The sequence below is a fragment of the Verticillium dahliae genome, genomic scaffold (assembly GCF_000150675.1).
Source record: "Verticillium dahliae VdLs.17 supercont1.3 genomic scaffold, whole genome shotgun sequence".
NCBI classification, from domain to species: Eukaryota; Fungi; Ascomycota; class Sordariomycetes; order Glomerellales; family Plectosphaerellaceae; genus Verticillium; species Verticillium dahliae.
Genome location: NW_009276940.1, coordinates 805592 through 816447, shown reverse-complemented (window position 1 = coordinate 816447; position 10856 = coordinate 805592). Strand labels below are relative to the sequence as shown.

General features: G+C 56.0%; 5 protein-coding genes across 5 annotated transcripts in view; 1 reads left to right on the top strand and 4 right to left on the bottom strand.

Moving 5' to 3' along the window:
• VDAG_01878 (uncharacterized protein) overlaps nucleotides 1–291 on the bottom strand; it is a gene marked incomplete at both ends in the record, with an annotated part of 958 nt that extends 667 nt beyond the window's left edge. Inside the window, one exon of the mRNA XM_009657907.1 lies at nucleotides 70–291. Coding sequence (XP_009656202.1) covers nucleotides 70–291 — 222 coding nt within the window. The remainder of the gene's footprint in view (nucleotides 1–69) is intronic.
• Nucleotides 292–1669: 1378 nt separating this feature from the next.
• Nucleotides 1670–4534, bottom strand: VDAG_01877 (uncharacterized protein; the record flags this gene model as incomplete). Its single annotated transcript, XM_009657906.1, has 2 exons — nucleotides 1670–3097; nucleotides 3290–4534. 2 exons carry the CDS (start codon nucleotides 4532–4534, stop codon nucleotides 1670–1672), a joined length of 2673 nt encoding a protein of 890 aa, XP_009656201.1.
• Nucleotides 4535–5239: 705 nt separating this feature from the next.
• Nucleotides 5240–6678, bottom strand: VDAG_01876 (uncharacterized protein; the record flags this gene model as incomplete). The annotated part of the gene is made up of 2 exons (XM_009657905.1): nucleotides 5240–5508; nucleotides 5562–6678. 2 exons carry the CDS (start codon nucleotides 6676–6678, stop codon nucleotides 5321–5323), a joined length of 1305 nt encoding a protein of 434 aa, XP_009656200.1. The 3' UTR covers nucleotides 5240–5320.
• A 716-nt stretch (nucleotides 6679–7394) lies between these two features.
• On the top strand, nucleotides 7395–10370 carry VDAG_01875 (phosphatidylinositol 3-kinase catalytic subunit; the record flags this gene model as incomplete). Its single annotated transcript, XM_009657904.1, has 5 exons — nucleotides 7395–7522; nucleotides 7573–7659; nucleotides 7719–7820; nucleotides 7875–10136; nucleotides 10202–10370. The coding sequence occupies exons 1-5, from the start codon at nucleotides 7464–7466 to the stop codon at nucleotides 10368–10370; spliced, it is 2679 nt and encodes an 892-aa protein (XP_009656199.1). The 5' UTR covers nucleotides 7395–7463.
• Nucleotides 10371–10451: 81 nt separating this feature from the next.
• On the bottom strand, nucleotides 10452–10808 carry VDAG_01874 (uncharacterized protein; the record flags this gene model as incomplete). The annotated part of the gene is made up of 2 exons (XM_009657903.1): nucleotides 10452–10467; nucleotides 10528–10808. 2 exons carry the CDS (start codon nucleotides 10806–10808, stop codon nucleotides 10452–10454), a joined length of 297 nt encoding a protein of 98 aa, XP_009656198.1.
• Between the last annotated feature and the right edge of the window lie 48 nt (nucleotides 10809–10856).

Genomic DNA, 10856 nt, shown 5'->3' with positions numbered 1-10856 from the left:
GGGGAAGGCCGCCTTCCATTCGGAGAGGAAGATGTGGTGCTCAATGTCAGGGGCGATAATGTGGGAGACAGTCGTGCCGAGGGCGGCGATCTTGGCGCGGACGTCGTCGGTCAAGGCGACGGGGGAGAAGATGGCGAGGGTACCAGTGGATAAGCGCACCAGGGTTCCGCGACCACCAACCTTGATCGTGCCGAAGCGCAAGAAGGGGACAGAGAAGGTGGTGATGTTGGGCGTCACGTCTCGAATGACCATGACGTCGGCGGGATTGGCAGGTATGAGTTTGGATGACATGTTGGGCAGGCTTTTGGCTGAAGCAGTGGTGGACCCAGGAGACGAAGTGCGATCCGCAAGAGATTGGTCTGGAGAGTCGAATGCGGTATGTTGCGCTTTGAGGGTTGAGTTCGAGGCTTGGTTGGATGACGACGAGTGGTTGTGAGTTGAGCTGCTGTTGGGGTTGGAGCTGCTCGAGTTGAAGGAACGCCGATGGAAGGTTCGGCTGCAAGATGTTTGTGTTCGTAGTAAAGGTGTGCTGCGCAATGGGTATCTGTAAGTTCGCTTTTGTGTGGAAAAGTAAAGAGTCAGCTACAGATTGAAAAGGGTGACGAGGCTACCTATATAAGAAGGGTGGGGTGATGAAGAACTTGTGAACACAATGATGGTCATGATGCAAGACGGAGGGCTGAGCTCGGGCTTGAGCTTGGGACATGAGCTTACCAAGAGCAAAGAAAATTCCAGTGGGGATGCCGGCGGCATTGGATCGATGGAGCTTCGTTTGGTTCGGATAGCACGGTCAGGGTCTCCTCTACGGCGTTCCCGGGTGTGACGAATACCCCGACTCGGTCTGCTGTTTGGGGTGTGTGGTTGGATGTTCAGCCTCGGATGAGTTGATGCGGGCCGTTTGTAAGGTATCCGAATGGGCTGCGTGTCGGTAATAGTATGTGTGATTCTCTGATTTGAGACTCGAGTCGAGGGGATGCGAGGCCACGACTGTCCAGACGGCAGAAGCAAATGGTTGCAAACAGGGGGCAGCCTGCAGACAGGGAAGTAATTGGAATTGCTGCTGAGGTACACTTGGACATGGGAATGGAGGCAGCGGGGGAACGTCTGGCCGCTTGCGATCACGAATGCACCCGCCCCGCGTCCGTCGACCGACGGAAGGTGAACACTGCGACTCGCTACTGCCTTGGGTGCAAAGATGGCCAATAGAGTCATGACATCACTGGGGTGCAACTTCCTGAGCGGACCACCCGAGCAACCAGGGCGACCTGAGTACCGGGTGGACCTGCCACTGGCAGCTGGGTGCCGAGGTCTGGGTCCCTTGGGGCCCAGGTCCGTACCTAGCCATTGTCATCAGTCGAAGCCACAGTGGGACAGTCCCTCCAGCCGCTGCCCTGTCTGAGGTTGAGGTGCCTGAGAATTCCAAATTCACGAACGGAGGCGCCACTCGGCTGATGCTCAGTAAGAGCGACTCAACCATCACTCAACGACAAGAACTCCCTCAACGCCAAAACACATCTGCCTGACTGACCTACCTGGCTGCGCAACCTTAGACGATGAGAGTCCTGCAGTACCAGTCACAAAATCTGTCACTTCTGTTCGTGATATTCACCAGATTAAGTAAGCCTACCAAAGCATACCTATCTATTGGAACCCGCATCATCCATCCCAATTACGCCGATATTCTCCTCACGCCGAGACACGCCTCCAAACCCCGTCTTGCAACGTCAAACACCAGCAACAGCCATCGTGGGATAGCTGCGAGCCCTTGGTTGACCATGCGGAACCCGTCGCTGAAGAATCGCTCATCTACCATGATGGGATCGCATCCGGTCATGTCGTGGTAGTACGCCCTCGTCATGCCGTTTGCTCTGAACCACATGTCCTGCTGCTCCTTCAGCGCCCACCATGTCAAAATTGCTTTGAGAATGATGGCCCATACAGCTACATGGAACAACACAGTGACCACATCGCTTGCTTGAAGCTGCGGCCACCGAGATGGTCGTCCCCTCTGCGTCAGCTTCGTCCGGGATATCTTCTTGGACCATGCCGCCACTCGCTGATTCGTCCCCAAAACCAAGTCATGCATCAAGGTCCCGAGATAGAGGAAGCCTGCCCACACAAAACTCAGCAGACGCCTCCAGGCCGAGACGTTGCTGCGAAGGCTCGATTCCACGCCTGACAAGAGCCGCCACGGCCGCGGCTCGCTTGTCTTGGGCCCCTCAGGCGCGCCCTCCAAGTTCTCCTGCACGCCGTCCTGTCCCTGCTTGACATCTTTCAGATCCCCTGTTGTGGCATGAAGCCTTGTGGCAGTCGTCTTTCGCCACGCCTCAAGCCTTCCAACACGAACTTCCAGTTCACCATGGTTCCTCTTGGCCTGTCGTAACTCATGTTCAAGGCTTTTTATCCTCTTGACAAGCTTCCTGACATGTGGCTGTTCGAGTACCTCCTCTCTGTCCTTCTCCTCATCATGACCCCTTTCGTTCTTGCGTCCATGCAATTTATGCGTCTCATGATAGAGGTCTTGGATTGCCGCGGCAACGGCTTCTTGTGCTTCTTCGAGCTCACGCTTGATTTGCTGAAGCCGTTGTCGGAGCGGTTCTTGTACCACGGCGTATCGATCTTCGGCCTGGAAAAGCGCAATCTCAAGCTCGTTCGCCTCGGAGGTGAGCTTGGTGAGTTGGGCCCCCGTTTCCTGTGACTTTTCGGCCACTTGCGTCATGAGCTTGCCCAGTCGTTGCTCCAGTGCAGATGCCTCCTCCTGGCACATGTCGTGCTCCTGAACCAGTCCTCGGCCAGGTACGTCAGGTAGTCTTGTTAAAGCTTGCCTGTATTTTTTGGCGCTGGAAGCCAACGATTCGCGTAACTTGTCGACATGTTCTTTGTCCGAGTTTTCTTTATATGCTCTGCTGAGGGCTGCTTGCCTTTGATGTTTTTCTTTGAGGGCCTGGTCGAGATGTTGAAACTGCTTGTTGGTGGCGTCTGCATTGACTGTATGCTTGTTCGAGCTGCGCTTCATTTCCTTGATCATTGACCCAGCGCTTGCCAGCTGCTTGCTGAGAGTCGACTTTTCCCTCTCGATTTTAACAAGTTCAGATTGCTGAGAGCTCCTCGTTAGTATGTGTTATCATCAACAACAAGGTACAGTCCTCACCAATTTGGCCACCTCCTGGTCCCACTGCTCGGGTCGTGGTGAACTCTGCTGTCCGTCGTCCTTCACTGTTGCCTTGTCTGAAAACTTCGCGCTGGTCAGCATCAAGGGATGCCTGTTTGGGCTACTCCGAGGACTTACTGAGTCGTCGGGCTCCGGTTCCTGTTCACTTTCCTCCTGTGCCCACGGTTCGAAGTTCTCCTCCAAGATGGCCTCGAGATCACTTATCTCGAGAAACTCACTCTCTCGGCCGGCATCAGCAGCCGCACGAAGTGAATCTTGTGCTGCTGCGCCAAATTGAAAGACCTCCTTCATATTCTGCAACGTCGAGTATTCGTGCAGCATGGCTTCCCAGTCAGCTCGAGGCATAGTGACTGATTCGTTCAAGCCGACGTGTGCATGGCTGCGCATCATCTTGTCGTCTGGGTAGTCGTCCTCCGAACCGGAGGTCTCCAGGTGTACTTCACCCGTCACATCCTCTTCGTCATAGATGGGGCAATTGGACGACGCATCAGTCGTCGAAGGAGGCGGCCTCTTCCTGCTCTCATCTCCTGAGTCGCTTGCTTGTTCCGTGGAGTCGGATTTTGTGGATGACTCGCTACCGCTCGAACCACCTTTCCCCTTTCCTGTGTACGTTTGGGTTTCATCGGCGTAAGACCCCTTTCTGTACGACATTGATCTCCAGGATTCCCTGTCACGTTCGTGCTGTTCCTCAACCACTGCCAGCCTGCTCTCGGTCTCTCTGAGAAACTTCTCTGCGCGGAAGGCTGATTGATTCAACTCCAACACCATGGCCTCGAGGCTCGAGATCTTTGTGTCTGCCTCCACGAGTTGCTCCCGCAGAGCCTTCTCCCGCTGCGTGGGCGTCAGCTGCTCGCTGACTGGTCCGCTAGGGGCAGTCGTCCCCTCAGCTTTGCTGATGCTGAGCTGCTTCGTCAGGCTTTCCACCCGTCGCTCTAGTTCCTCTGCCCTGAGCTCAGCCTCGATGCGGGCCTTCCTGGCGTCTTCGGCCTCGGCAGCGACCTCCTTTTTGGCGACAACCATCCTGTCAATGATATTCTCCTGCCGCTTCAGCGCCTCCCGCATCTCCTCGAGCCCGCTGTAGCCGCCGAACATGAACATGTGGCTCGGCGTGCCTCTGGCCGCCGTTAGGGGAACCCGGCCAAACGGAGAATCGACAGCCATGCTTCGCCGGCCGATCCCGCTCGCAAGAGGCGTTCCGGTGGCGCGGCTGGAGAAGCTCGGGGCTCGTTGCGTGGAAATGCCGGGCAGGGGCTTGCGTCTTGATCTTCCTGACAGGCGCTTTTGGCTTTCGGGGGACGAGCTGCTGGCTGAACCGTTTCCGACACCGCCCTCGGCAGCCCTGTCCTCGTCTTTCTCACTCATGGTCGCCGAGTTCCCTTTTTGGGGGGCTTGTTGGCGGTACGCTATCTCAAAGTAAAGGGGGACTTATAGTTGATGGCTTCAAACGGCAAAATGGGTTGGGGGTGTTGAATTGTGATCAAGAAATTCAGAGAACGGCTGCATGACCATCTCGGCAACGGTGTATAAGTCATTTTCTCACGACAAAGAACAGTTTGCTTTCCGCATTTCTGTCCATCTTGGTTTCTCTACCTGTCATGAGAGCTCTCACCCTCGAGAGCCACTAAATTCGGACGTATATCTCGGAACAAGGGGAACAAAGAGCGTCGCGTGCCACATTTTGCAAGGCGAGTCCATGGAAAGCAATGAGTATGCCAGTCGAACAAAGCGTCAAAGAATATGACATGGCGTCTTTGAAGGACTCGATGCCCTCGCTGGCGACGTGCCAAAATGCCACGGTCGTTGGTTGCTGGAAACCGACTGAAGAGTCAACACTGGCGGACCGTGCACATGAACATGGACAAGGGGATGTGCGCCACACCCCATTGAATCTCTGCTAACAGAACGCAAAAACAGAACGCAAACCGGTCTGCCATGAGACAGTGGCATGGAGCGTTACAGGTATCAATTCTAGCCAACTCGCTGATGCGTTGCAGCATCGTGGATAGATGGATGGACTCCTCTGTGAAGAGCATTCGGGGCGTGACACTTGATGACGGCATAATTTCTAGGGTATTCAAAGCCAGAATTTCCATTGCACAAAGGTATCGCTGCCATAACGCCGTGAAAATGATACACGTTCAGCCGAGGCTAGCTGTACCAGCCCCTTGCACCAGGTCCTTGCTGAGAACTCTCCTGCCGGTGCTCAATCATTGGCGTCGTAATCTGGAAGGTGTCGATGATGTCTCGCCAGGTCTTCATGTCCATGGAGAAAATAGCTTGGTGCTTCATAGCACCGGTTTTTGCGCTGCCTTCTGCATCGCCTGCGTCGACGGGGCCTGCACCAAGTCAGCTTCATGGTTTCATGCTGTATAGAGTGGACGGAACATACTCAATGACGGGAGTTCATTCTGATCAAACTCCACGTTGACCTTGCCATCGCGGATGAGGAAGCTGACGTAAAACATGTTTTCGACCGTCTGGCCGAACGACATGGGGTTGACGACAAACCTCAACAGATCCACGCCACCCGTATCACGCAGGCCATGCTCGTGCATGATCTTCATCATGTCGCTCTGCTGCATATTCTGCCTTGCTTCGAAGATCTCCGACAACCTCTGTTGCGCGTCCCTCTGCACCTCCCTCAGTTGTTTCAGAATCTTGGCACAGATCGAGGTGAGGTCGTTTTCCTTCTTCGACAGCTCGTCTACGTTCAACACCTCAGGTCTGGTCTCGGCAAGGTCCTCTCTGCGGAACCGTGCTGTCCGCTTGGTGATTCTGCGAACCTTCTTCTCCACCGACAGAGGTCCGACCAGGAAGCCGGACAGCGCGGGCCGTCGGTTGTGTTGCAGGCACGCGAAGCGACCAAGGTGAGGCCAGTTCAGCATTTCGTCGTTCTCATCGTCATCCCCGTCCTGTCCTCTCCTCCGCCGTTGGCGCTGCGTGCTCGACAGAGCTGGCGCGTTGTCGTCGGCGATGCCCCCACCGTGTCGCATGTATGTTATGCATTTGGACACAAACTCGTCAATGTCGACACCTTGCGAGGTGTTGCCCTGGACCATGCGCATCGTCTTGCGATAGGAAAGATCGATTGTGCTGACCAGGAGCCGCGCGTCTATGGTCGCCTCGTTCGTCTGCTTCACGTCGCTGGAGAGTTGCTGGGCGCGCCTCAGAGTTTCGAGCAGGCCTTTCGAGTTGGGCTGCATGTATTCCTCCATGTTCTCGTTCAGATTCTTTTGGAGATCGCGGAACCCTCTCTGAATGCGCCGTCGGTCCTCCATCGGCTGGTCCGGATCGTACATGTCGGGGTCGTTCTGGTCGTCGTCGTCCTCGTCAGAAGACGAAGAGCGCCTACGTCTTGCTGCCCCATGCGCAGTATCGGTGCGTTTCCTCTTGCCATTTCGGCCATCCCTGAGGGCGAGCGAGCGCTCCCGGTTGCTGGATGTGCCTTCGTTTTCGGATTCGGCTGGCGAGGACGAGCCCCCTGAAGATGATGCGCTCACAGGCATGGTGGTGAGGCGCGTGCCTTTCAAGCCTGCAGATCGAATCGTAAGGCGTTCTGCGGATAGTGTACGGCTGCCATGCGTTGGCTTCTCGGGCTAGCTGTTTGGTGGTGCCGAAAAGTTGAAGCGCACCGATGACTTTCTGCGTCGCGTCAAGACTCGAACGTTCGTGGGGAGACGCGACGGGCAAACCAAATCCACAGGAGCCATTAAAGTTGGTGGGGCCTCTTCTGGCTCGATGCTGTACATGTACAATGAATGTACCCCGCTAGCAAGGCCCCCTATTCCCATTTAAACCTTTCCTATTTAGGTAGTGATATAGTCATTGAACTCAGAGGACGGGTACTTGCTCGGCCCTTGTTGGGTAGGTATTTGCGCTGCCAAACAACGGCAGCAAATGTCCATCCTCGTACCTCTCCCTCCACCTTGGGTTTTTGATAATAGGCGTCCGACTTGGAAACTGCTCTCTAAAGCTCTTGACCTTGATCTCGCAGCTTTGCTAGTCTTCCGAGACTAATACGTAGCCGTTCGTATTGAAAGGAACAAAGCGCAAGCGAGGACAGGCACTATTGTGATGCTGCCGACCGCGCATGCGTCAAGTACACCAGAGGTACCGGCGCACGTGTGGTCGCGAGCTCTTATCTTATCAGTGACGCCCGCCTGATGTGTGCTCGTGGTGTACGTGCCTTGCATCCCGCGGATTCATTGACCGCGCCCACCCCAAGCAGTCGATACTACCATCCCTAGTCCAACACCAATGTCCGGATTTGCCATGGGGGCTCACGGGTGATATGGATTCTTTCTCTTTCGCGAGTTCAGACTCGCTGAACTACCCAGTCAGCATCCGAGTGTAAGCTCCGACTCTACCTGGCTTAGCTGACCGTTCACTGACCTCTCTAGGATCAACTTGGAGGGCGACGAGACCCCTCTGCTGCCGTCTACCTTGCTCGAAAAGGCCGAGCTCAGACACGTTGGCTCTAATACTAGGTAGTTATGGAGCCCCGCCTACCGCGCTGCTGGTCGCTGCGGCCTGGCTGACGATATAGCTCGCACTCTGATCTCTACGTCACCGTCCAAGTCTGGGCCGGCTCGAAGCCCTTGACAGTCCCTGTACAGACGGCTTACAAGTCGTTCCGTACCGAAAGAAGGTAGGCGCGACTCAGGAAGTAAGCTCGAACTACCCGCTGACGTGAAAACACAAGGTGGAACGAATGGCTCACACTGCCCATCGAATACTCGACCCTTCCCCTCAACTCATGTCTGGCCATCACTCTTTGGGACCTCTCTCCTGCAGGCGGCAGAGAGGCGCAAGGTCACGCGATCCCTTTCGGCGGCACAACACTTCCGCTCTTTGATCGCGATAACCAGGTCCAAAAGGGTCGCCAGAAATGCCACATCCACCGCCACAAACAGGCCGACGGCCACGACAACACGACGACGCCAGCAACAGCACGGAAGAAGGGGGTTTCAAAGAGAGGCGTGAAGCCTGCCGTTGATACAGATGCAGAGGAACTTGAACGCATGGAGAAACTGTTCAAGAAGCACGAGATGGGCGAGATCCCTAGAGTGGACTGGCTTGATCAACTCGTCTTCCGCGGCTTCGAGAAGAGGGGCCTGCAGTCGGCAAAAGACTCTCTCAGAGCAGGACAACGCCAGAGAGCGGCTGCGATCAGCGAACTGTCCGCTGATGACCCAGAGCACGACCACACAGCAGACGACGATGTCAGGGTGCAATCCAGATTCCAGCTCAACGTCGAGCTGCCACGATTTGATTTCCCCGTTGTGTTTGCGGACTTGGAGTATCCGCCACCGCCGATATCGTCTCTGCAGAACATGTCCGGCTCACAGTCCAATGCGTCTCTAAAACCTGTGCCGGAGGTTCAGTTCGGCCCGGGTATCAACGGTCTCGGAGACTCGGCAGCAGGCTTTAGCAGCAGGTTGATCATGGTATATGACCCTGAGGTTGGCGCCAAAGACAACCCCGCAGAGACGAAACACCGACGACTCGTCCGCAGTCAGCACCGACACGGCGTTCTCGACAAAGACTTGAAGCCTAATGCCAAAGTCCGCGACGAGCTCAACGTCATCATGTCATATTCGCCGACTCACGTTCTCACCACGGAAGAGAAGGATCTGGTCTGGAAGTTCCGGTACCATCTGACCAGGGACAAGAGGGCGATCACCAAATTCGTCAAGTCGGTCAGCTGGCAAGACCAGAGCGAATCCAAGCAAGCGGCCCAGGTGTTAGGGCGGTGGATCGAGATCGATGTTGACGATGCCCTGGAGCTTCTGGGACCTACTTTCGTCAGTCAGATTGTTCGCGCATACGCTGTCAAACGACTGCGTCAAGCAGACGATCGTGAACTTTTACTCTACCTACTGCAGCTGGTGCAGGCGCTCAAGTACGAGCACATTTCGGCCAACTCTGGCCAGGATGCCACGCAAGACTCATCCTTGGCTGCTTTCCTGATCTCTCGGGCCGCCGCCAATTTCATGCTCGGCAATTACTTCCACTGGTACCTGATGGTCGAGTGCGACGACAACAGCCCCGAGCAAGGACCGGAAACCCGCGATATGTACCGCAAAGTCGCTTACGACTTTATGACCGAGTTGGTCAAGAGACCCGATGGGGCGGCGTCGCGAAAGACACTACTGCGACAAGCGGAACTTGTTGCCATCCTTTCCAAGATTTCAGGCGAAGTCAAGATGTCCTCCGAATCCATCGCAAGAAGGACGGAGCGCGTCAAACACTTCCTGGCAGACCCCAAAAACGAGATTGCCACCATAGACCCGCCGCTGCCCGTTCCTCTCGACCCATCGGTCGAAATTACAGGTGTCATTCCAGAAGAGACGGCGGTCTTCAAGTCCTCGCTCTGTCCGATCAAGGTTACCTTCAGGACATCAACGGGGAAGAAGTATCCCATCATCTTCAAAATGGGAGACGATCTGCGTCAGGACCAACTGGTCATTCAAATCATCACACTCATGGACCAGTTGCTCCAAAAAGAGAACCTAGACTTGAAATTATCGCCCTACAAGATCCTGGCCACGAGCACAAGCGCCGGCGCCTCCCAATTTGTGCCTTCAGTCAGCTTCCAGAGCATTGCATCCAAGTACAAGAGCAACCCCGCCCTGGCGTACCTCAAGTCGAACAACCCCGACGACCGCCAGCCGCTCGGGCTGCGCCAGGAGACGCTCGACACGTACGTCAAGTCCTGTGCTGGTTACTGTGTGATTACGTACATTCTGGGTGTTGGCGATCGCCACCTCGACAACCTTTTGTTGGCCCCCGATGGACACTTTTTCCACGCTGACTTTGGGTTCATCCTCGGACGCGATCCGAAGCCGTTCGCACCCGTCATGAAGCTGTCGAAGGAAATGGTCGACTGCATGGGTGGCGTCAACTCGGACCAGTTCAAGCAGTTCAAGCAGTACTGCTTCCTGGCCTATGCGGCGCTTCGCAAGTCTTCCAACCCTCATCCTCAACTTGTTCAGCCTCATGGTCGATGCCAACCATTCCCGACATTAGGTTCGAGCCGGACAAGGCGGTGCTCAAGGTTCGGGAGAGGTTCCACCTCGAGCTCAGCGAGGAGGAGGCGATTCGGTACTTTGACCGCGTCATTGAGGATACTCTGGGCGCCATTGCGCCCGTGGTCATTGACAAGCTGCACGAGCTCGTGCAGGCGTTCCGCAATTAGGCCGGTGGTGGCGCGGGGTGTTGGAGGAAGGATAGAGTTATGCTCCGAGCCCGTGATGACGCGAGCCAGGCACCCGCATTTTCAATTGAATTGTTTACTGTAGTGTACACTTTCCTCGGCATGCCGACTGTTGTCTCATCTTGATGCCGACGCCTACGTCTCGCCAAAGACGAAAACGCCCTTGCCCTTCCTGTAGCCAGACAGCGTGCCGGCGACGGCGTCCTTGAGGGTGTCCTCCTTGGTGTCCCAGCTCCAGGGGACCTCGTCGACGGGGGCGTCCCGGAAGCGGCCCTCGCGGATCATGCCGAGCAGGTCCTCGACGGCGAAGCGGCGGCCGCGGACGTCGCGGTCGTTCCACCTGGTCAGCCAGAAGCCGACGAAGCGCAGGTCCCGGAAGATGAGCAGGCCGGTCGGCAGGGCGACGGGCTGGCGCGCCATGCCGCCGTACGAGACGAGGGTGCCGGCGTCGGCGAGCGAGCGCGCGAG